Source organism: Abramis brama (genome assembly GCF_963993115.1).
Source record: "Abramis brama genome assembly, chromosome: 10".
Taxonomy (NCBI): domain Eukaryota; kingdom Metazoa; phylum Chordata; class Actinopteri; order Cypriniformes; family Leuciscidae; genus Abramis; species Abramis brama.
The window spans coordinates 42,889,264-42,915,608 of record NC_139972.1 but is presented as its reverse complement, the minus strand read 5'-3'; the positions used below and the strand labels follow the sequence as shown (position 1 = coordinate 42,915,608).

The following is a 26,345-nucleotide window of genomic DNA, read 5'->3' as shown; positions in this document are numbered from 1 at the left end:
GACACTCTCAGTCTCAGGCTCGGCGGGCATGACGCGAACTGCCTTGGCTTCGGCAGATCTGGCGTGAAGTGCGGGCTCGGCTGGACTGGCGTTAAGTACAGGCTCGGCTGGACTGGCATGAAGTGCAGGCTCGGCTGGACTGGCGTGAGGTGCAGGCTCGGCTGGACTGGCGTGAGGTGCAGGCTCGGCTGGACTGGCGTGAAGTGCAGGCTCGGCTGGACTGGCGTGAGGTGCAGGCTCGGCTGGACTGGCATTAAGTGCAGGCTCGGCTGGACTGGCATGAAGTGCAGACGGTGACATGGCGTGCCACGGGAGGAAGCTCTCCAGACATCTGGAAGCTCCCTCGGATCAACCAACTTGGCCCCAATCCGGTAACACGCCTTGATTGATTCATCGCTCAGCGAGCAGGAGGCTGCAAGAGGAACAAAACCCCAGGTGAATTGGAACAGATCGCGGCTATCCCGAGCCAAAGCCACGATCTGTCCAGCGAGCTCACAGCTCATGATTTGGTCGGTTATTCTGTAACGTCCAGGTTGAGGAAAAAGACAATGCTAAGTGAAGTACAAAAATAACAAAGGTTTATTAATAAAGAAAGACACGAAACAGTGAGCATGTGCTCAAACAATAACCGACAAAGACATGAGTGACAAGGGGAACTATATACAGACACAGATAAACACAAGACAGGTGATGCAGATGATGATAATGATAAACAGGTGGGTAATTGAGGGAGTGAGTTCAGGTGTGGAGACAAGGAGGATACTGGGAACTGTAGTGAACAGGACGATGACAGACGGTGAGTGTGACAGCACCATAGTTTTATCATCTACATTTTTGTTGTTGAACACATTATGTCCTTTTTTTGTCTTAATAGAGAGTTCAGTATCACTCAAGTTTATATCAGCTCTGTTTTGAAAGCAGAGCCCAAAAACTCTCTGTTCAATGGACAACATCATCACTTATCTAATTATGCATTTACCCCTAGTTTGTTAAAGCAGTAGTCCCTCACTATGCTAAGTCCAGCCTCAGTTTTAGTTAATTATTGAGTCATGCAAACTCTCAACTTGCTCAACTTCCCCTCCCATCCTCTTTTTTTTTTTTTTTTTTTTTTTTTTTTTAAATGCTTACAACTGGACTGATGTCTATTGAAAGAAAGCAAATAGAGTGTTAGCTGAACAGAATATAGAGAACTGCTGTTGGACCAATCAATGAAATTTGAAGCGGTCTCTGTAGTGATCATTGAAAACGCATCACCTGTGCCCACTCAGTAAAGGATGCAGTCCTTCTGCTTGGACCAGCGATCCGTTGAACTGGTTGGGCTGCTGTCTGAGTGTTTCCCTCCTCATCCGATGCATTTGATCTGTCAGTCTTTGTTGGCATTCGAGGTCTGGTGTCATGTTGGGACATAGTGGTTTGACTCTGGATGCTGTTGTCTCTCTGCCTCCCCTCAGCCTGGCTTTCGGCCAAGCCACGGAGGAGGCAATTTTGCATGATGGCAGGATGTTTTTCTTGGTTGTTTCTGCATCAACACAGTCTTTGTACATACCAGCCCCTCAGAAGTTTCAACTTCCTCTTTCAGGGGGGATGAAGGCCCACCAACCAAACGCCTCTTCTTTTCTCTGCAGCTGTGTCCTTCTGTTTCTCGCTCTCACTTGTTGCACTGTCCAGTTGCTGTTGTTTATGTTGAGGCAGCTGTCCCAAAAGCTGTCTGGTGTCATCTGGAAATTGAACACTCAGAGATCCGCATGAATCAAATTCATCCTTTATAAATTCTGCAACCATCTCTTTCAATTGTCCCTTAATTTCAGAAGTCTCATCTGGTTGATTACAGCAGTTTCCCCATGCAATAAAGCAAGTTCTTCTTTGCAGAAAATAGCAGCCTTTCAGTCTGTCTGAGTTGCCTTATTTTCAGTCACTTGTATAGTATTTGTATCACTCGTTATATCAATCCCTACTCTCTCAAGCATTTCAGGATTAAATCAATGAGTCTCATTACTGTAAAATGTGTATAATACAGTATGGTTGATAAAAATGTCTGTTTAGCTTGGTCACCCAATCTTGCTTATTCAACACAATGCACAAGTTATTTTGAGTAACACAATCCAAAGATCTAAAAACTTTCTGCAATGTATGGTGGCCGAGAAGGGTCACAACACATACAAACGCCACAACAACTACATATTCAGAAAACATATGCAAATTCAGAAAACACATGCAAACGCCGCCACAACAACTACATATTCAGAAAACATCTCCAAATTCAGAAAACATGCAAACGCCACAACAACTACATATTCAGAAAACAACTTCGTCGATTTCACATCACGTACGCTGCAAATATTCACAGCACGAGCAAATAGGGAAACGAACTGCAAACTGCAAAGACACAACGGAAATGTTTCCAGGGGGGCCATGATCAGTGACGCGCATCATAAACCCGCATCCATCCAGTTGTCTTCGCGCTATGATCTGAATGTGCGCTTTTGTTGTCTATGGCTACAAGAGGTAAGTAGTGTTGCTTTCGTCAACGAAAATTATGACGAAATATTGTCGTCAACGAACCGTTATCACCTGACGAAAACGAGACGAGACGAGACGTAAATGCTGGTCATGTGACGATGACTAAAATACATGTATAATGCAATATCGTTGACGAATAAAAACGAGACTAAATGTGGTTTACAAAATAAAAACTATGCTAAAATGTCTCTTCATTTTCGTTGACCAAAACGAGACGAGACGAAATGTTATAACGTCACGACGAATGAGAGAGTTGTGCGTGAACCCATAGCTTTGTCGGCTTTAAATTCTGGTTTGCGATCTGGTCACCCGATTATTAGCGAATTTAACAATATTATTCCATTAGTTATTCCATTAAAATGTCTCATTGATATATCTGACACATTCATAATCATTACTTTTGCCGGTTCTTTGTGACAGCTGTTATGTGCGTTATTGGCAGCGTCTCTGGTTACATGAACGCATCACCGCATCAGCACCAGAACATGGAGATTTTATTTTAGAGAAAAATCGCACAACCTAGGCCTATTCGATATTCTATAATTAAATAAACTAATCGAATATCCAAAAATCGTGACTCATCCTGCATGGAATCTCTTGTTTCTTTTCCCAAATCTTCACTCACGTCTCACCCATTTTCTAAAGGGATTATAAACATTTCTTCATTGGTTCGCTTTTAATTAGGCCTAATATATTCGTATTCTTTACTGTGGTAAAGTAGAAAAACGCTGTAGGACAGATAGCCTACATTTGTGTGTACTTGCATGTCAAATTCTTTTTAACACAGTTTGTGCTTGTTATATTAGACATAGGGCGCGTCAAGTTTAGTTGTAAAGCGTGTTTCACACGCGCGGGTGATTTTTAGTTTCACTTTCTCTGGCAACGCAATCTCACACATAGCCTAAATATTTCGCCCTTGTGGAGGATAAAATTTGCTCTTCAGACCAATTTACATCAAGTAGGAAAACACGAAGATATCATAAAGAGATCGATGGTCTCTTTCCTGCTCGTGTCCCACATCCCTCTCAAAGCGCAGAGTGGTAGCCTATATCACGTGTCTTTGTGTGGAAATATAAAACGAGGTTTTATTTTTTTTATTTTTTAAAATAACCCCCCAACCACCGCCGGTAGCTGGTCCATTCCATTAACACCGCGGTGGTAAAAAAAAACTGCCACCGTCACAGCCCTAAATATACTAAATATAATAAGATAACCTTGTTTGAAATTCTATATTGACTGGGTTAAATAGAATTGCATTACTAAAAAGAGACTAAAATACAATTTTCATTGACTAAAACTAGACTAAAATGTCATCAGTTTTCGTTGACTAAACTTGACTAGACTAAAAAGAGTATGAACGTGACTAAAACTAATAAAAACTAAAACGACAGCTTGACACAAAGACTAGACTAAAACTAAAATTAAAACAGGCCGCCAAAAACAACACTAGAGGTAAGTGTTTCTCTTTTATTATGACAGACTTGTCGATGTGTTCTGATACCGAAGAGGTTTTGTGTGTTTTCAACATATTAAGTTATTGTCCCCATAACGTATTAGTCCACGCAGATAATTGTTAAACGTTCTGCCAACGTTGTTAGCTGGAAACTAGCTGGCTAGCTTGCTTCTGGTCACTAAATAGATGCATTACTGGCGTTTGTACATTGTTGTCCTGATATCTGAACTATTTATTTATTTTTCAGATTGAAATGTTCTGTCCGTTTTGTGCTGTGCAACTGGGGGACGCTCCCAAGTTTTGCCCGTCGTGTGGTCTGAACGTGGGGTTCCTTACGGAGCGTCCATCCACGTCATCAAGCGTAGGCCGTGGGCCCACAGGTAACATCCCCTTACTGTGCTCCCATTCCACTGTGCTGCATTGAATTGTCCCGTGGTTTTAGCTGTCAGAAAGGCAACAATTTATCAACCAATCACAAATCATAGCTATAATGAATCAGTGTGTGTGTGTGTGTGTTAGTGAATGAGACAAGTATCCAAGGAAGAGCAGCTCAGTTCATGAGGTTCAGGGAAGTTAAAGAGGCTGAGAGGAGGACCTTTTCAAAGGCTAAAAAGAAACTAAACTTTACGGTCAAGGTAAGCTAATATGGAGGTTTAAGGTCGCAATGTGACTATTACACACAGTCTTAAACATGTTTGTTTTTCTTTTTTCTCTTCTTTTCTTATTTCTGTAGATTTCGATTGGCATAATGACCAGAACAAAATATGGGTTAAAACCTATAAGAGGGAAAACCTTGCCATTAAATGTTGAACCCCTGTGGTCATCAAAACAAATTTTGCCAGCTGCTATAAAAAAACAGCGAGATTTTAATCAAGACACAATGTACGATGGAGAATATGTCCTGGTCTATCCTGATGGCTCTCAACACTGCATGAAAAGAGGTGTGTCCGGACCAGTATACTCCTGTATACACTGCTGAAATTCAGAAGAATCCAGGAGTATACTGGCCGGATAGCTCAAATTCCATGGGTCTGTATATATCCGTATACATCCGAAATGATACCAAATCGGATGTATGTTGTGGACGTATACTTCCGTGCTACAGCCATTTGTTGCCATGGCAAGTAATCCCATCAAAGGTTTTTTCAAGAGAACATTTTCACACCTTTGTGCACCTTTCGGCCTTCCCCCCTATTGGTCCTTTTCTTTTAAAACCACTCCCAATACCCAGACCACTATTGGAGGACAGGACACATTGAAAACCCAGGAAAGTGATTTGATTGGTTACTTTTAGGACATAGCCCAGCCTAGGCCTTATCGCACAGTGATTTGATTGGTTATAGGCCAGCTATGCAGATATTGCTCAGTATACACTAAACCTCCCTTACCCCAATTTTAATACATTCAAATATAATTTTAAAAACACACACAAAGAACAATGAGAGTCTGAGAAATTTTTATTAAGGTATAAAACATTCCAAAGAGCATTATATAGGAATGGGTGGACAAAAACAAGAAAAAAATATATATTTAAAGGGATGAAAATGCAAGTGTATGAACTAACAAGGGCATTTCAAAGAAAGAAAACCAATATAAAATGAACATTCTAAAGAACATTATAAAATGATTGGGTAAAAATAAATTAAAGAAAAAAAGTTAACAAAATGTATTTAAAGGACAAAGATGTAAAGGAATAAAGTGCACAGTGTTTACAAAGTAAACAATATAAAATTAGTACAATAAATCTATAGAAATAAAAAAGTTTATAAAATATACGTAAATATTCCAAGTAAACAATATACATAAAAGAACATTCCAATGAGCATTATAAACATTAAAATGCAGTGAGAAAAAGAAATAAGTAAACAAAATGCCTCTAAAGTAAGGAGATGTAAAGGAATACAATACAAAACATGGAGATAAGCAACATGGACATCAAAATAGGAACAATACAAAGCATACAACATAAAACGCGAACAAATTATATATATAGAAATTAAAGTAGACATACATATACACACTTTTTGAGTTTTGAACATTTTCAGTCTTCAATGATGCGCTGGTGGTGTGCCACATAGCGTTGGTTTAGCCTCTATTCTGGTTTGTAGTACCTGGCAGAGAGCAGATAACTCTGTGGTCAGTTACATCAGTTCTATTGTTGCAGTCTTCTACAGGTCCCTTTCCGTGTTGGTTTGTAAAACCCAGGACCTGGTCTCCAGCAACTGCAAAACATGACAGTAATTTATCCACTAAAACACAGAGAGTATAGTTACATTTAAAAAAACAACAACACTTAACCAGTTTTTTTTACTTACCCGCCTCTTTCTTTGACAGTTCTTTGTCATGTTCTTCAGGGTTTCTTTTCTGGGCCTTTTCAGGCTGAGCCAAATAATATTTCCTCCACAAAGTCTTAAAATACGTCTTGCAACCTGCTCAATAAATCATGAATAAATGTAATGCCAATCAAAAGTCAAACAGAGGACATTAAAATGATTGCACAATCTTTAAGATTACCTTTTACACATTCAGTGTCAATGTCTGTAAAAGTTGTTCTTAATTCTTCTAAGAGGTAAGTGGTCAGAGCCAGGTTGTGTTATGTGATGAATTTATTCTGGTACATTCGTGTCGCAAGATGTTTCAAAGCGGTGGGGGCAATATCAACCTTAGGAAAAAGTGGAGGAGAGTGGGGACACTTCCCACCCGCAAATTACCCCCATGCATAAAAGTAAAAAATTGCTAAAAATGGCATAGCAACCTGTGCTTTAAAAAAAAAGTAAAAAGTAAAAAAAAGAAAAAGACAACCGAACCGTGACCTTAAGATCCAATCGAGGATTTGGAGATTCACACTTTTAGAATTTTGAACATTTTTCAATCTCCAATGATGCGCTGGTGGTGTGCCACGTAGCTTGGGTCAGCCTCTAGTCTTGTTTGCAGTACCTGGCAGAGAGCAGATAAATCTGCATTTCTGTTTGGTGGAGACCTCACCATCCACACTGGCCTTCCAGCAACGATAGCATCATCTTCATCCAACATCAACTCTGTTGTTGCGGTCTTCCACAGTTCCTTTTCAGTGTTGGTTTGTACAAACCTGGACCTGGTCTCCAGCAACTGCAAAACATGACAGTAATTTAACCACTAAAACACAGAGGATACTTATATTTTGAAGACAGAAAAGAAATTGCTTAAGCAGTTTCTTAACTAACCCGTCTCTTTCTTTGCCGGTTCTTTGCAATGTTCTTCATAGTGTGTCTTTTCTTGGCCTTTTCAGGCTGAGCCAAAGAATACTTCCTCCTCAGAGTCTCAAAATATGTCTTGCAACCTGCTAAATAAATCATGACTAAATGTAATGCCAATAAAAGTAAAATGGAGGTCATTAAAATTACTACAACATCTTTAAGATTACCTTTTACACATTCAGGGTCAACATCTGTAAAAGTTGTCCTTAACTCTTCAAAGAGGTATGTGGTCACAGCCAGGTTGTGTGATGAATTTATTCTGAGGGGAAAAGTTGCAGGTATCAATAATGAAATACAGTTTTGGCATTTCAAATCCATATAGTTGTTAACTATATTAGATTATTAAAATAGATTATTAATTAGATTAAACTAAGATTTACAGTATACATTACAAGAAGCAGTCGTACCCGGTTTGTGGATCATATCTGTGTGGGTTGTTCTCTGAATTATGGAGGCGCCTTACAGATTCCTGTAAAATTTGAAATTACAAAGCGTTTAGCTGCTAAATGGATACACAATCTGCAAGAACCACAAAACTAATTTTCAGTTTCAATAAGCTTGATCATCACAGTAACTTAACCGCAAGAGACAAAAAAACATATCAGGCTAGTTGTAAGCAAACTATGGTTTAAGTTACAGCCACGTTATATAACAATAACTGGACCGCAATGCTCACGTTATGTGCCCTTTTTATTCTTTTCGAAGGATTGAATGGTTCTTCATGAATTCTGTGTTGCTGCTCATACTTTTGCTCAAGAGTATCAAGACGCTGTACAGCCTCTCTTAGAAGATCAGTCTGTGCCTGCTGTTCCGCCATCAAAGAAGTAAGCTGACGAACCATGGCATTCTGGCCGGAGATCATCTGCCTCATCATTTCATTAACGCTGACTGGGCTTGGACCTGCTTGCTCACCTCTATTTAACGGAGTAGAAAAGCTCAGATTCCTTCTACACACCATGTTCACCAAACCTCGACCGGAAAAAAACAATACAATCCGTTCTCTGTGCTTCCGGAAAGAAGGCTGGCATTTTAACTTATTTTTCGCGCGCTTTAAGCAATACACTAATGTTATTGGTTGCACCTCCACAACGTCACCACCTCTGTTGTGAGTGGTGGATTTCAAACCTCAAACCGCCCACTTTTGCAGCTTTTTTTCAATCAAACCACGCCCTCGGTTTGACGCGCTGCAAGTGTATCTAATTTTGTGAATAAATATGATGCAGCTGGGTATACGTTATTACCTTTCAACATGGAAGGACAACCTGCTGCTGACAATAAGAGAAAGAGAGCTTGGCGGTTTTGCGACCACTGCAACGAGTTTGTTTCACAAGCACATTTTTATCGTCACAAAAAAGTTTTTTTTTCCAATGGAGCTTGGATCAAAGCTGCGACAAACCATGACACAGAGTTGGAAGACAGTGAATGTCATTCACCCGAAATGAGACATGTGAACTGGGATGATGCTGGTATTCCCTTTGGTAAGTTATGAAATATTTTGTTGGAATGTAAAACCAAATGATAAAAGTAAATAATAGAAAAATAATAGTATTTTTGTATATTTCTTTACTGTTACCTGGTGTTGATAGTGTGTAGGCCCATGATCTGCTTTGGTTATCAGAGTTATCACAAAATAAACGATCAACTCATATAGTGATTTCAGGGCTGCCAACTCTCACGCATTGAGCGTGAGACTCACGCAATTGACACTTTTCACACGCTCTCACGCCACACATCCATTTTCTCACGCACAGAAAAATTGCGGAGCAAAGAGATACTTTTAATATTAAACTAATTCTCAGCTCTTAGATTCCGTCAATTTTATTACGAAATTCAGACAAAAATACGTTTGGCGCTTGTAAATGTGACGTGACAGATCGCTGAGCGCCTCAGTTCAAGTGCACGTTGAAGTCAAGTGCTCGGTTCGATCATCTGTTACTTTTTTATTTAAAGATGCAGTACAACTTACCGAAAGTATACATAATATCGACCAATTAGTGTTTTTCAACCACGGAAAGAGGTCAATATAGCAGCAGGAGAACAATTATGTCACATAACATTACATTTAGCTCAGGAAAGCCATTTAATGACCATAGCATGTTAATTGAATAGAAAAAAATAGCTAGAGAGGAGATTTTGCTGAGCACTATATTACATATTTATTATGTTTTTACTTATGTCATTAAATAATTGTTATTATAACAAAAACTGCATTATATTTAATTTAATTTGTTATTTGTAACCTTTAATAATACCAGCAGATTGGGCCCTCTGTGTTTACAGCATTAGGTGAGATTATTTTTTTTAATTAATTTTAGATTAATTTTTGTCAAGCAATAATAAAAACTGTATCCTACCAGTCATTGTACAATGTAAACATTGTAACATGTTGTCACTAAACTTCATAAAATTCTATTTAGTTACCAAATGTTTTGACAATCACAATTACACTTCTTGCAAAAAATATCTCACTCCAAGCTAAACTCAAAAGTTGGCAGCCCTGTGATTTGCTTGTTTTTAATGCAATATGTTATTTTGGCCAAATAGTCAGTATTAACCTTGTTTATGTGATATTTTAAGTATGAGTATTCTTATTAATACATTGTAACTTATATTCATTGCAACTTTGGTCATAGCTGCAGATATTTTTTGTAAATCTTTTTTATTTAACATAGCTTTTATTTGTAAATAAGTGAGTAGCTACAAATCATTGTATTGTTCTTTTTTGTTACAGAGAACTTTGGAAACAAAGAGCATGGGAATTTCTGCATATTTGAAGAAGACATGCATTTAAATGAAAACCAAGATTCAGCGCAAGATCTTGAATCAACTTTTGCTGAAGGTAACTCTCCTCACATTTAAATTAATGCACACACACATTTTTTGTCCGTTTTTTGTTGTTGTTGATATCTTTCAAAATCCATTGCATTTAAAGGGATAAACTATTTATTTTACAGCTTAATTTGACCAAAGACATTAAAGGGTTAGTTCACCCAAAATTGAAAACTATGTCATTAATGACTCACCCTCATGTCGTTCCAAGCCCTTAAGACCTCCGTTCATCTTCGGAACACAGTTTAGGATATTTTAGATTTAGTCCGAGAGCTTTCTGTCCCTCCATTGAAAATGTATGTACTGTATACTGTCCACCTCCAGAACGTGAATAAAGCCATCATCAAAGTAGTCCATGTTACATCAGTGGGTTAGTTAGAATTTTTTGAAGCATCAAAAATACATTTTGGTCCAAAAATAACAAAAACTATGACTTTATTCAGCATTGTATTCTCTTCCTGGGGCCTCATTTATAACCGTTGCGTACGCACAAAACAGGCCCTGAAAGAGGCGTACGCCACTTCCGACGCATAAGTTGTGATTTATAAAAACAAACTTGACGGGAAAATTTTCGCACCTGCACGCAAACTCTGACCCATGCATACGAACGTTTTGGAGATGGAGCAATTTGGCGACACCGATGGTGAGCTGGAGTTAAGCGTCTTTTTGTTCACTTTTAGACAGAAAATCTAAAGAAAAAATACAAGATAATACAAATATAATTTCACTCACCAAGCCTGTCACTTGAAGCAAATCCCTTCTTAAATGTCCGCGCCAGCGAGCGCGTTGAGCCGTTTAGTGAAACTGACGCAAATAACAGTTTAAATAAATAAAATAATGATTAAAACTATGTTTTACTTCTGATATAAACATTTAGATTAAATATGCCATTCAAATTAATGGAGAACACTTAAACATGAAATCATTACTGAGAAGTTACAACATTTTTTATATTCGAATTCAATCAATAGAAATATTTGTTGTGGATGCGATGTTTTTGAACACGTTTCCTGTAGCGTGCTGTGTTCTAATGTTTTAACCACAGAGATAATTGCTTATCAAGATAATACAAGATTGTCTGAGAAAATAGTTAAAGGCAGGGTAGGTAGGAATGGTCTAAAAAACTTCTTTTTCAAATTTGTTTAAACTTTATGTACATATCAATACATAATTAAAATGTAAGTACTCTGAAAAAGAAAGTATAAAAATCGAGTGTCTGTAGACCTCTCAGGACTGTTTTAAAGACAGTTCATTATTTCCATTCACTCCACCCCCTCCCTTCTGGGCTCCTTCCAAAGCCACGCCCCCAAAACACATGAACGCGCGACTCCAACCGCTGAGCTGAAGAGCATTATTTACCTGAGACAAGCAGAGAGGAAGGAGCACAGTACATGTAGTGACATCATGTCAGAATCACATGTAATAAAAAAATCTAACGCTAATTGCTTATAAATATAAACAAATAAGATGTATTTTAGTACTCACTATCAAGCTAGCATATTGATATTGGTAAATTTAAAATATATATTTTTTGATTCGCTAACGAGCTAGTTATATAAGCTAAAAACAGGTTGCATTGATACACTTTTTTACATTACCATCAGTTATATTGTGATGAAGATGAATTTCGTGTAAGATTCATAACATATATGGTGTTCTGCATGTAGGGGTGGGAGATATTGACAAAAATGAATATCTCGATATTTTTTTTCAATATCTAGATATCGATATTCAGGCGATATTTTTGCCATCCTTCAAAGAAATGTGAGCAAACTGGCAAAGAAGGTCCAGTTGGTTTTTTGACTTGCTGCATTTAACCTATATTATACTAGGCAATAGAAAAAAACAAAAAAGGAGCTAACTAAACAGAATCTGTGGCAGCCCCTACTTTTTCCACTTACAAAAAAAACAAAAAAAAAAACTTAACTAGGCACTTCTTGCAACAGTGATTATTAAATCAAACAACAATATTTTTGATGATCAATTCAAAGTAAAAAAAAAAATAACATTTTCAAAACGGTATAAATCCATTCATTTTTCCCCCAAAACGCTATAAATCCATCTTTTTCTTTTTCTTTTTTTTCTAAATTTATGGTTTGTCTTTTTAAAAAGTTTTTGTCTTTTATTTTTCGTGTTTGCATTTATGAGGAAAAAACAATATTACGTGACAGTTCTCCATTATGGACGCGAGCGCTCTAAAAAGCGGCACTTAGACTTTCAAACTTTCACAGAGACCTCAAAACAGAAAGCACAAAGCCTTTCTTTAAAACGAATTTCGTTTTGTATTAATTGTATCTTAATTTTAATATATATTTTTTTCATTAATTCATTAATATTTTCATTCCTGGATTAAATACATAAAGTAAATATAGGCTATCAATCACAACATAAGGTGCTTGAACTGGAGATTATATCATCGTGAACCGAACCGTAGCCTCGCCTCACAGGCCTAAAAAATGTGGAATATATTTACAGAAATCTGGTTCTAAACAAAACCATCCAAAACAAAATAAAACTATGTAGCCTAATAAATGTGCATTTCTCCGGTGCATGCGTTCACTAGCCTACTGCGAAGATCGCGAGTCAAATATCGTCAACTTCATCTTTGCAGCCGACACAGAAATTAATAAACAATTAAAATGTCTTATTGCAATATTTTACACATTCATAATCATTACTTTTGCTGGTTCTTTGAGGCAGCTTTTTAGGTTTATGGCGTTTTGGAAAAGAGCTCTTCACGTACAAACACCGTTTCACCAAGGCACAGCAGCCCTTCAGCACATAAGAACAAAAAGAGAAAAAGCACGGACTTACTAATTACGAAACTTTGATGTGGTTGAACAGGTGAAACAGTAACAAATTCCTCTGCAGCTCAACCCTTCTCAGTACGAGTTATGAAGGAAGAGAACAGCATTTCAGTTTTCAGCGCGTCCTCCTTTGATTGCTGTGTTGTGACTGGAAAAGTGCATGCAGGAGCACATGCGCAAAATGTAGGTTTGTAAAATGTCCTTTTGTAAAATAAAAATAATTTTAGGGCGAAGCAGAGGAGGTCGTGCAAGAGGCCGTGGCGTGCAACTAGGGTCCGAGGAAGTAGAGGCCGAGGACGGGGTGGTCGCTGGAAAGCTACGCCGATATTGACACGCGTTTTATTTCTTTGTTTATCCAAAGACTTTTTGTTCATTACCTTTTCTTGTACTGTCTTCTTTTTTTGCCTTGTTTGCCTTCACTAACTGCATGCCGGTAATGTGAATTTTGATTGCTCTTTCTCTGCCATTGTTTTGCTATTCCTAGGTTCCGTGCCTCTCGAATTCCTCAAATCAAACGTGCGCGCGCAAGTGGGCAGATCCCGTGGCAAAAGGGTGGTTGCCATGGTTGCGAGAGAGAGTGACAGTCGCCTAAGCCAATCCTTTGATTCGTCCCGAATCGAAATAATGAGCTGTGTTTAATACAGATTAAACGGTCTAGAGTCACTTGATTTTTATACTCTTTTTTTCAGAGTACTTACATTTTAATTATGTATTGATATATATAGAAAGTTTTAACAAATTTGGATCTTTTATTTTTATAAAGTCCTACCTACCCTGCCTTTAAGTGCAAATAATGCCCAAGGCCTATCTGTTTCCATTAAAAATATAAATCAATTAAAAATACTATTCGGCCAGTGGAAAAGATGAAATGTATTTTACACTATTTGATTTATGTATTCAAAAACAAGACAAGGATAGGCAAGTACATGATTTTTATTAATGTAATGTGTCTTGAACCATTAAACGTTATCACGTGGATGAATGATCATATGCAAATGATATGCAGATGAGGATATGCATAGTAAAACTAGGCGTTGTCAGCTCCATATATGGTTATTTCGGGGTGGAGACGCATGTGCGCACAATCTTCCGCTGACTGGGATTTATAAAGTGAATTCTGCGCAGGTTCTGGCGTACGAACGGTTTTATAAGTCTGAATATTTTTTTGCGTACGTCATTTTTGGCTTTCGGGCGCACGTACATTTTTAGTAAGGTTCCTACGCACAGTTTTATAAATGAGACCCCTGGGCCCGTATCCCTAAAGATTCTGAGAATCCTCTCAGAGAGCTCCTAACTTAACCTAAAAATTCCTTGCCAGGAGTTTTAGCTTAGAAGTGATTCCAGAACATTTTCAGTGAACTCTGAGCAAGGAATGGATGGAAAATCCTATCTTAGTGAGGAGGTGTGGTTGACCCCGTTGCTAGGTATGAGTCATCATTTCAAAAGCCGTGATTGGTTGATCCTACAAGTTTGATGAAAATGAACTTTTGGTGATAATGAGCAAAGGATGTACCCTCAAATCAATAAACATAATTATACACTCTAATCTTATGCAGACTGTAATTGTAAATAATATTTCACATTCAAGAAAATATCTGGAAAATGAATAGTAAGCTGTAGGGGTTATAGCCTAACATTAGAATCTAAAATATGTGAAAACTTAAGCTCATTACACCCTGTTCAAATAATGATTCGTGTCTTATTTGCTCATATTAATATCCTAGCTGGCATATTTTGTACTTTCACTCCCATATGGACCCCATTGAAAACAAGATGGCCTATCTCAAGGGGCTGTCCTTAATGAAGTAGAAATTGCAACGTTACAACTCAGTGTGGTCTTAACGAGGGTAACACGGCTCAGCTTTTATCAATGTCTGTGATTGCTGGCTGGTCTATTTATGAAGGCTTGTTAACAAATATCCTACAAACACATTTTGTGCAGCTGCTTAGGGGAACTCCTAAGCCACTAAAAGTCCTCTTCCCTGCTCTTAGCAGATCTCGCCTTAGGAGCCCTTTTAAGCGCTAGGAATCTTGAGGAATAGCTTTTATATTAACTGGGATTTTCGTGTCACTTTTAGGGGAAATTCTAAGAAAACGTCATGACTCTGAGAATTTTCTTAGAATTTGGCCGCTAGGAGCCACTTTTTGCACAAAAATTCTTTAGGGATACGGGCCCTGGTCTGTTGTCAATCCGCGTTCACGACTCCGCAGTGACGATGCTGACGTACAAAAAAAAAACATTGAAAACTTTTGCAATGTTCATTTCCAGCTAATTTAGTAAAACTTTGTAAACTTGAATAGTCATTTAAATACTTTTACTTAATTATCTGGACTACGAAACTTTGGGAGATTATTTTTTAAAGTCTGTTCTTTGAAATTAGCACACACACAAAAAAATCTATTACTTCATTGTTTTTTTGTTTTTTTACATTATCGGCCCTTATCTTAAAATGGAACGTTGCGACTTCCGACTCATTTCGCCAGATCGTCACATATATATGTGTGTGTGTGTTATATTATACTTATAGTCATGGGCGTCGGAACCATTGTATATGGGTGGGACAGGACCCACCAACTTTTTAAGATCAATGATATTATACCCACTCACTTTTACCGTCTCTAATTCAGCGCATTTGTCTGTTCGCTTTTCAAAGCGCTGTCAGTCAAATCCATTCCACTTGAGGAATTAAAATAAATATTTTTTTAAATTAAAATTAATTGAGCGTCAGCGTCAGTTCTGGCAGGCCAGGTAGTCAAGACGCTGCTAATGCTGTTTGCTAACAACACTGTCCCGTCAGCTGATCTGCTCCAGCTGAGCTGCATTAGCTGGTTAACTCCCCTCGCTGCTCAATGGCCAAAGCTCAAACAAGGCGCCCTATTTAAAGCACATTCAGTTGCTCATACATGCTTGCTGCTCGCTTCTGCTGATCTGTACGCTGGTAAAAAGCTGTTTAATTCCTTCATCTAGCTCGTTTCTCAGAAGGTGGCTTAGTCATCTCTTCATAGCGCTTACACTGTAGACTGTCAAAACAGTCAAAGACAGATAATTCTAGGTAACAGCATGTTTTAGCTATTGTGGTCTTGAATAGTCATTTCAGTAATTAATTAATAATTTTTACCATAATATAATTGCTAAATTAGGGTGGCTCAGACGACACCGTTCGAGACACTCAATTTCTGTTTTGGGGGAATAGCTCATCTAGTCAAAATAATGTGAGAGCCCTTATGCTGCTGCTGCATCCCCTCATGCTGATAATGCTGTCCCTATATGCGGCTGCTATCTCCTCATACTGTGCTGTCCCCTGACTCTGCTAATTCATGAATGGTCAGGGGACTCATCTGATCAGAACATACTGCTGCTGCTGTCCCCTGATTCTGCTAACTCATGGGTGGTCAGGACTCATCTGATTATAACATATTGCAAATTATCCGTGTATATTTGTAGATTACTAAGCATATAAATTGTTAAAATAAAATCATCCTCTGTATCTCAGAGGATTGCCAGGTGTGGTTTTGTTTGGGGGGATATTTTATCTCTCACAGTCCTAAACTGTGTGAGCGTTCCCTAATGCTGCTGCTGCTGTCCTCTGACTCTCTGCTATTTCATGGTGCTTATGAAAGGTCAGAGGACTCCCTGAACAGAGCCATACCGCCAAATTTCAATTCAGGAACATCAACCTGTTTGCAATCTATTCAATATAAATTCTTTAATTATTTTTATTGTCTGTGTTCTTGACTTAATGGACCTGACAGAAATTAATTAAACTCCATTTCCGCTGAATCGCTACATTATATTTCTCAACGAGCCGCAACTGACGAAAGTAACCGCCCGTTGTACCTTTCCAGTCAAATATTGCGTTGCAAACATCAATAACAGCTTTAAGTTGTCATTGCTGGCAAATTACCGTATTAGGGGGATAATCCACGGATAGCTGTGCATTTACGTGGAGGCAAAGAACCGCCCAACGTTAAATCAAATCAAATCAAATCAAGTATATTTGTATAGCGCTTTTCACAATACAGATTGTATCAAAGCAGCTTCACAGTATTAAATTAAAATAAAATAATACAACAAGGTTTGTTTCTAGTGGAATTTATTGATTGATAGAATAAAATTAAATATCCCCAAAATATCCCCAACTGAGCAAGCCAAAGGCAACAGTGGCAAGGAACCAAAAAAACTCCATCAAGTGACCTAATGGAGAAAAAAAAAAACCTTGGGAGAACCCAGGCTCAGTCGGGGGCCAGTTCTCCTCTGGGATTTATGAACTAGAGGCCGGATTGTAGTTTGAACTGTAAGATTAACAATATTATATGAATGCCTGGCCGAAAAGATGCGTCTTTAATCTAGTTTTAAACTGGGAGAGCGAGTCCGAGCAACGAACAGTATCAGGAAGACTATTCCAGAGTTTCGGAGCCAAATGCGAAAATGCTCTCCCTCCTTTGGTTGATCTGGATATCCTAGGTATGACCAAAAGCCTCGAATTTATTGATCTTAAAGAGCGCGATGGATTATAGGGCGATAGAAGATCCGTTAAATAGACTGGAGCTAAGCCGTTTAGGGCTTTATAAGTCAGTAGCAATACCTTATAATTAATACGGAACTTTATAGGTAGCCAATGTAGTGATGATAAAATCGGTGTTATATGATCATATTTTCTTGATCTAGTAAGAACTCTAGCGGCTGCATTTTGAACTAACTGTAGCTTGTTTATTGAGGATGCAGGACAACCAGCTAATAAAGCATTACAGTAATCTAGTCTCGAGGTCATGAATGCATGAACTAACTTTTCTGCATCAGAAACTGATAGCATATTACGTAGCTTAGCAATGTTTCTAAGGTGGAAAAAGGCAGTTTTTGTAACATACGAAATATGATTTTCAAAAGACAGGTTACAATCGAGTATAACACCCAGGTCTTTTACTGTAGAGGATAAAGTAACAGGACATCCTACGATGTCAAAGTTGTATTGTGAGAGGTTTTGTGGGCGGTTTTTTGAACCGATAAGTATTACCTCTGTCTTGTCTGGATTTAATAAAAGAAAATTACGCGTCATCCAATCTTTTAGATCTTTAACACACTCTGTCAATTTGGATAATTTAGCGTTTTCATCCGGCCGTGATGAAATATATATTTAAGTGTCATCAGCATAACAATGGAAACTAATTCCATGTTTCCTTATAACATTTCCAAGTGGCATCATATATATTGAGAATAATAGAGGGACCAACACAGATCCCCGCGGCACTCCATAGTTTACTGGAGTTATGATCGATTTTTCTCCATTTAAATAGACAAAATGGTAGCGGTCAGATAAGTATGATCTAAACCAGCTTAATGCTTGTCCTTGAACACCAGTATAATTTTGTAGTCGATCTAAGAGTATTGTGTGATCTATAGTATCGAACGCAGCACTTAGATCAAGTAAAACTAGTATTGAGAAACAGCCTTGGTCAGAAGCTAAAAGTAAATCATTTGTGATTTTAACGAGCGCAGTTTCAGTGCTATGATGCGGCCTGAATCCAGACTGAAACTTTTCATAGATATCATTTTCTTGCAAGAAAGAGCCCAGTTGAGCGGACACAACTTTTTCTAGTATTTTAGACATAAATGGAAGATTTGAAATGGGTCTATAATTTGCTAGATTATTATGATCTAATTGTGGTTTCTTAATGAGAGGTTTTATAACTGCCAGTTTAAATGTTCTTGGAACATGACCTAAAGATAAAGATGAGTTAATAATATTGAGGAGAGGCTCTTCCACTACAGATAACACTTCTTTCAGTAGTTTAGTTGGTATAGGATCTAATAAACATGTTGTTGTTTTAGATGAAGTGATAAGTTTATTTAACTCTTTTTGTTCTATAGTTGTAAAGCACTGTAATTGTTCTTGCGGGGGGATAATTGAGGTTGAATTATAAGGCGCGATTGAGGACTGAACGTTTACAATTGTGGTTCTGATGTTTTCTATTTTCTCAGTGAAGAAGTTCATGAAATCATTACTACTAAACTGTAACGGGATATATTTTGTTCGGGTGACGTCTGTTTATTTGTTAGTCTAGCCACGGTGTTAAATAAAAACCTAGGATTGTTTTGGTTGTTTTCTATTAGTTTGCGGAGGTGCTCAGCCCTGGCCGCTTTTAGAGCCTTTTTATAACGTGACATACTGTCTTTCCACGCGATTCTAAAGACCTCTGAATTAGTTTGTTTCCATTTACGCTCTAAATTACGGGTTTCTCTCTTTAGAACATGCGTAGTATTATTGTACCATGGTGCTTTAATTTTCTCTCTGACCCTTTTTAATTTAATGGGTGCAACAACATCCAATGTTCTAGAGCAGTGGTTCTCAATTCCAGTCCTCGTGACCCACTGCTCTGCACATTTTGTATGTCTCCCTTATTTAACACACCTGAACCAGATCATCAGCTCATTAGGAGAGACTCCATGAACTGAACTGAGTGTGTCAGATAAGAGAGACATACAAAATGTGCAGAGCAGTGGGTCACGAGGACTGGAGTTGAGAACCACTGTTCTAGAGAGAATGGTGCTCATAGTGCTAGTTAGTTCTTCTAGTTCATCTGTTTGTTTGGGTTCAGGCAGCAGCTGAGACAGATTAGATAAGCAATTTGAGAAATTATCTATGGTGGATGGAAGGATTGATCTGCCTGGTCGATAACGCGGCGCAGCATGACATATTACAGCAGTACGTAATATGCAAGTTACCAAGTAATGGTCAGTGACATCATCACTTTGTGGAATGATATCTATATCGGTTGGATCGGTTCCATATGATATAATTAAATCGAGTGTGTGATTAAGACGATGAGTTGGTCCGGTGACGTTTTGTTTGACCCCAAAGGAATTTAATAAATCTATAAACGCAGCCCCTAACGCATCATTTAAATTATCTACGTGTATGTTAAAATCTCCAACAATTAATGCTTTATCTACATTGACCAATAGATCTGAGAGAAAATCTGCAAACTCTTTTAGGAAATCAGCGTAAGGCCCAGGCGGTCTATATACGGTAGCCAAGGCTAGAGATAATATGGATTTTTTTCTAACATCTAAGAGCGTAACATTTAGTACAAGTACTTATAAAACTTATAACCCGTTTTCTGAGTAACATTGAGAATATCTCTATAGACCGCTGCAACACCGCCACCACGACCAATCAGACAGGGCTCATGCTTATAGGAGTATCCAGATGGAGTAGACTCATTTAGACCGAAATAATCATTTGGTTTAAGCCAGGTTTCAGTAAGGCAAAGTACATCGAAGCTATTATCCGTGACTATTTCATTTACAATAACTGCCTTAGGTGTGAGTGATCTAATGTTTAGAAGACCTAGCTTTAGAAATTGTTTTTGGTTACTAATAGCAACATTTTCTGTTTTAATAACAATTAGATTTTTCCTAGATCCTGCAGTAGAATTATTATTTGATCTCACTAAACGAGGAATAGACACAGTTTCTATGCAATGTTCTACACTAGTATTTATATCATTTAAATTGGTGCAGGAGAGACTATGATTTGGACTTTTGGTTACTAGTCATCTAATGGTATTTAACATTTTGGAGATGTTATCCGACAGAAGATCCACTCCGAATCTGCTTGGGTGTAAGCCATCGGCATGGAAAAGCCTAGGACGCTCCCAAAACAGATTCCAATTATTTACAAAGAGCAGTTTCTGCTCATTGCACCATGACATTAACCATTCATTTAGCGCGAATAGTCTACTAAACTTTTCATGTCCTAGTCGGTACGTAGGAAGCGGTCCTGACACAATGATCGTTATTTCAGGCGATGTGCTGCGTACCGTATCGATCAGATTCCTGAAGTCTTTCATCTGGCGCAGCCTGATGTCGTTCACTCCCGCGTGCAGGACCACAGTTCCGACGCGCTCGTCACCGTTCAGAATCTCAGGAACGCGAGCAGCGATTTCAGAAACACGAGCACCAGGAAAGCAGTGACTGTGCACCTTACTTTTACCTAACGTAGCGTGTACGTGCCGAACGATGGAATCGCCGATGATCACAGCATCGCGTTCGGTTTCGCGAAGAGGGGAGAAGCGGTTTTGTGTGGATAACTCGAAAACCGGGAGGGTCGGAGAGAGTCTTGGTCTAGACCTGACTTGCGTCTTCCGCTGCGGAACCATCCAGGCTTCGTGGTGGCGTGTTGGAGCCGGAGTGAACGAGACCATGGCTGATCGCGACCTCGGCGCTCGGGACCGATGCTGAGTAACGCACGGAGTAGACGAGGTCGGAGTCAGCGGGTTAGTAACGTTAATCACTGATTTGTGTGCATCGGCGCGTGATGTTTCAAGAGCTAACCGCCGGTCTATCAGCTCGGCCTGTCTCACTAAAAGGTTGTGGATCTGTTTCTCAACAGCTTCCAGCTCAGACTGCAACGCGTGCAGCTCAAATGTGTCCTCACCTGCACCAAGAGGTAGACTACTTACATCTGATATATTCGCCATGTTTGTTTGTAAGTGAGTGTGGAGAAGACGCGTTCAGCCGTGATCCACGGACGTAACCTATAAGAGTATCCAGCGTTGGATCACTAATAGGATAGAGACGCGTCTGCTCAACAGTCCGCGTTGTAACTATGAGGTTTGAGCAGTAGTGCTTCTCAGTGAGGAAAAGTAGAAAATGTTCGTTGTAAGTGAGTTTAAAGGGAAAAATCAAGAATTATAAATCAAATCGATAGAGCTCCAAAGACAACAACGCGTTCAGACGCGACGTATGCGCATCTGGCGCATGCGTCTAAAGCACTATGTGCTTTACAACAGATTTCATGAAAACAACATGAAGGAATTTTGCAATAAACTTCGCAAAATACAGCTTGTTCCTGAGTTGGCTGGAAGAGTTAATTCTCTATGTGCTGTGCAGTTGTTTTCTCAAATGAGAACAAACAACTACTTTGTAAATGCTATGAAGCCAACAAACATGTGTTCCTTTTTCACAGTATGAACTCCATGCAAAACCTGTTGCACCACTACAATGTTGCAATAAACAATAGGTTTTCTGAACAACTTACCAAGCATGTTGGTTGCACTCAGGTTGTCCTGGACAAGCATGGCCAAAAGCACTTTCAGGTAAACATGTTTTGGCACAATGTTTGCATTTTGCACAATTTAATGTCATTAGCACATTTATCGACTTTTCCCAAAAATGTATTTGACACTGGTATGGGATGCTGACATGCTTTAATGCTAGGGATTGCATGTGAAAGCACAATTAAAAATGAATGATGAGCCAAGTAAAAGGTGGCTGTGAAAACTCTGAAGGATGTAATGTCATACAAGACCTCCTGGGAACAACCATTCAGTGAAGCAATGGAAGAAAAGGTGATTGCTCTTTGAAGGTAGAAATGCACTACACTACCACTACTATGTGGTTGATATTGATGCTTGTTGTTTTAGTTAGCTCTTTTCTGTTTCAAAGCATCATATGACTGAAATTGTTTGTAGGCAATATACTAAGAACTATTTTTTGTGAGATGACGCATGGTTGCATAATTCAGATTTGTTTATAAGTATTTTCTCTCATTCCATGATTTTACTAACTGGCCTGTCTTTTTTCTAAAACATAAGTTACTAAGTATTAATTTGTTTATACAAATCAAACGTAGCTAGATAAGAATTCAGAGAACCAGGAAATTCATCAGACAGTTTACTGCATATCAAACCAAACCTGTCAAAATGTCAAGCAGTCAGTGACAATTGCAAAAGATTTAGAGAAATAATAATGGTACAATATATAGTACAATCATAAATTAAATAATAAAACAATATTAGTGTAATGTTAAGAAGATTGATCAACAAAAATATTATTGTCATGCTAATGTGTTGAACAACTTCATTAGTAACATACATAGTTAAGGGATAACAATGGATACATATCATCAACACTCTTCATTTATGATTGACCTTTACAAATAATATAGTCCAGTGTTTCTTAAAACCAGATTTGGTCATAATAGGAATGCCTGTACCATAATGGATTAATACAATCAAAAGTGTGCCCTTTTTAAGACAAAAAGTGGTGCACTGTAAACAACAGAAAAAAAAAAAGAAATAAATAAAAACAAAATATATAACCTAGATCAACCAAAACTGATGCATAAATCACTGTTGCATTATACATTAATCTTATAGATTTTGCTTAAGCCATGTTACATAGTTGTCCACCATCCTGTGTCCAATATCAAAGTCTGTGGGCCACATAGTGAACATTAGTGCACCATGAAATCCACCGGGGTAATGTTCATGTGTGACATCAACTCCAGCATTACGCAGACGTGTGACATACATCAAACCATCATCCCGCAATACATCATACTCACAGGTCAACACATAGGCCTTAGGCAGGAAACGCAACATTGTGTCCGGCACCAGCAATGGCGATGCCCGTGGATCTGCAAGCGAATGATGGAGACTGATAGAGTGCACTGGACTTTTTCTAGTGGCCACAGGTGGAGCACTGTAATTGTATGTCTGGCGATATGAATCAGGTAAGTATGAACTCCAATTGACAAATTTAAGCAAAGCAGCCGATTCATGGTTATTGTGTCTGTTTGCCATCATGGCTCTGAAAAATGACTTATCGCTGGTGAAGTACTCGCTCCAAAACCTCACCATCAGTGTGCGAGGCAGTATAGGCATGTATTGGTTCTGCTGGTAGGAGGGAGTGTTAAGATCCAAGGCTTGCAGGACAGGGTAGATTAGAGCCTGGGCCTTTAGCTGGACATGCTGTTGTGGGTCCTTCTGCAACTGATTATACATACATAAATATTAAACATATCAAGATTATACATTATTCTATAAAAATTAAACTCACTTTTTTTAAAGTAAACTTTTTTTTAGATTTTACCTGCTGAGCCACTGCAGCTGCAAGGTTGCCTCCTGCACTGTCTCCAGACACAGCAATCCGTTCTGGACTGATATGGTAGCCCTTCAGGACCTCAACATGAAGAAAGTACTTCACCACACGATACACATCCTCAAATTGGGCAGGAAAATGATAAGCTGGGGCCAGACGATACCTGCACAGAGCAAATCATGCTGGTATTGTTCCTCTTAATTCTATTTTTCTGTCAGGATAAATCAATTCTTCAAATATTGATTAACCTGAACAATATCACATGAGTAGAAGGGATGTTGTGGATAGCATGGCTGTTCATAGTCAGCACAAACTACATATGTTGCAATTTTAATATATTTTAATAAATTAATAGAAAGGACAAACAAGTAGCATCCCATCTGTACTAGTGGCTGAGCTTCCCCTACTGGTAACTGAGGTCACTAAGCTTGTTCTGTGTTTGTTGTTGGTTTGCAAGCTCCAACAGACTTCTCGCTTCTTGCTAAACAAAGTAAATGTCTCTATTACTTATGGAATCTTTGTAACCTAAATAGGGAATGAGATGCTGCATCAGTTGCTGGCGCAATGGAAACATCCCTAGGTGTGACAATTGACTAAAGCCCATATAGAAACTCTTCCGTATGCCGGAAGCTAGTTATTTTAGGCCTAGTTGATTAAGTTATAAATATAGATATTTTTCTTACACAAACGCATCACTGCGCTTCAGAAGGACTTTATTAACCCCATGAAGCCGAATGGACTACTTTTATCATGGATGGATGCACTTTTTTGGGCTTCAAAATATCATCCTTCATTCACTGCCATTATAAAGCTTGGAAGAGCCAAGACATTTTTTAATACAACTCCAATTGTATTCGTCTGAAAGAAGAAAGTTATATACATCTAGGAAGGCTTGAGGGTGAGTAAATCATGGGGTCATTTTCATTTTTGGGTGAACTATCCCTTTAAGACCCGCAGACCAATAGATGAATGAAGACCCGGAGTCAAGGGTTACAATCAATATACGAAAATTTACTTAAAAGAAAGGTGTTTGCAATATCAACAGCAGGAGTCAACAAGAGTTTTTAGTCCGCCTCTGATTTACAATCAAATACAGCAAAACTTATGGTAGACAGTATCAGTGAATTACAGTTGTAATCAAAAATATTGGCTAAATTTACAGACTTTCAGCTGTTTGCAATGAACAAATCAAACAAAAGTAATTGAAATAGCTCTACACAACAAATATTTCAAGTGGTTTCCGCAAAATCAACTAAAGAATGCAAATTTTAATGACTTCTGAAGTCTCAAAATTATTCAACCCCCTGTATTGAATCCCTCACAACAGCACAAATATGCAAAACAGGTGTTGTCTCAAGCCACCTGATGCAACTAATCAAAGTCTTCATTAGTTGCACCAGGCATGCTTGAGCTAGAACACATGAAATATCTGAACTGGCTAGGTTTGCTGAAAGTCATATTTCTAACATGCAGTCAAAACGTGACAAAATTAAAAGAATGGTCCAAAAAGTTAAGAGAAGATATCATCACGCTTCACAAATGAGGAGACACCATTGGAAACATAAGCCGCGTTTCCACCAAAATTACCCGGAACGATTTGTCCCAGGAACTTTTTTACCAGGAACTTTTTTTCCCCTAGACCTGTTGCTAGCCGCGTTTCCACCGTGCCCTAAAGTACCATAAAGATTAGGCAAATAGTCCGGTGACGTAGGACTAAGCGCGACTTTACAGTTCCCACTGGATTTCATCCTCTGAATTTAAGCTAAATAAAGCCTGAACCGCGTCGTCAGTCCATCGGTCGCATTTTTTAAACTCCATTGTTAATTCGAATAGCAGACGACTGTTACTGCACGCACCTCAACAGATGGTGGTTAAATAAAATGGTGCGTGGAGTCAACCAATTAAAATCCGGCATGAACTCAACCAAGTGACTGCAAAAGACCTGCAGCAAGACTTGGTGCAGGAAACAGGTTTCAGCTGCACAGTAAGGCACGTACTAAACGCATGCGTACACCACTACTGACCCAAAAGCACTATGGATCAGTGGTATGTCTAGAGGAAGAAGAATGAAGCATATTGTAGCGACTATGGCTCGATGGGTAAAAATGGACTCTTAATTTATATACTAATTAAAAGTGAAGACACTTTCTAATTCCCACAGACTTGGCAAAGTCTGTATCTGAAACCCTTTTTTTTTATGACTCACTTCCCCCTCTCCACAGTGAGCTTCAAAGACATTACTGACATTCCGATCTCAAACAGAAAACCTGCTCTGAATCACACACACACCAAACCACTCTGAAACTCCTAAAACACAAGTTACACACACGCATGAATCATTATCAAAATGTTTTTATGTAGTTTTCTTGTCTATGGGATGTGATGGGATAAATTGAGATATTTATGCCCTTCGGCAGATGTAATGGACACGTGTGTTCATACATTTGAGATGCATCTGTTTCATTAACTGATATTAATATCGGGTTTGGTATCCTACGGATCGTAATGAGCTTCTTTATACGGAAATATAAACTATATTCCGCGTCGAATGTTTATCCTAGACATAATGTGGTATTAAAGTTTTAATGCATTTTTCTGTGTACGATCAGAAGAGG

The 26,345-nt window shown here is 38.5% G+C and overlaps 2 protein-coding genes across 2 annotated transcripts in view; both read right to left on the bottom strand.

Annotated features, from left to right (window-relative positions):
• Positions 1–5,413: 5,413 nt before the first annotated feature.
• LOC311090440 (uncharacterized protein C14orf93 homolog) lies at positions 5,414–8,167 on the bottom strand (the record flags this gene model as incomplete). The annotated part of the gene is made up of 6 exons (XM_084125697.1): positions 5,414–6,195; positions 6,289–7,081; positions 7,177–7,295; positions 7,377–7,468; positions 7,617–7,678; positions 7,886–8,167. The coding sequence occupies 5 exons, from the start codon at positions 8,165–8,167 to the stop codon at positions 6,842–6,844; spliced, it is 795 nt and encodes a 264-aa protein (XP_083981823.1). The 3' UTR covers positions 5,414–6,195; positions 6,289–6,841.
• Positions 8,168–22,508: 14,341 nt separating this feature from the next.
• The window catches only part of aadac (arylacetamide deacetylase), a 49,588-nt gene continuing 45,751 nt past the window's right edge, over positions 22,509–26,345 (bottom strand). The window contains exons 4-5 of the mRNA XM_084127632.1: positions 23,722–23,893; positions 22,509–23,621 (exon numbers count right to left, since the gene is read on the bottom strand). Of these exons, the coding sequence (XP_083983758.1) occupies positions 23,001–23,621; positions 23,722–23,893 (793 nt within the window). The 3' untranslated portion in view covers positions 22,509–23,000. The remainder of the gene's footprint in view (positions 23,622–23,721; positions 23,894–26,345) is intronic.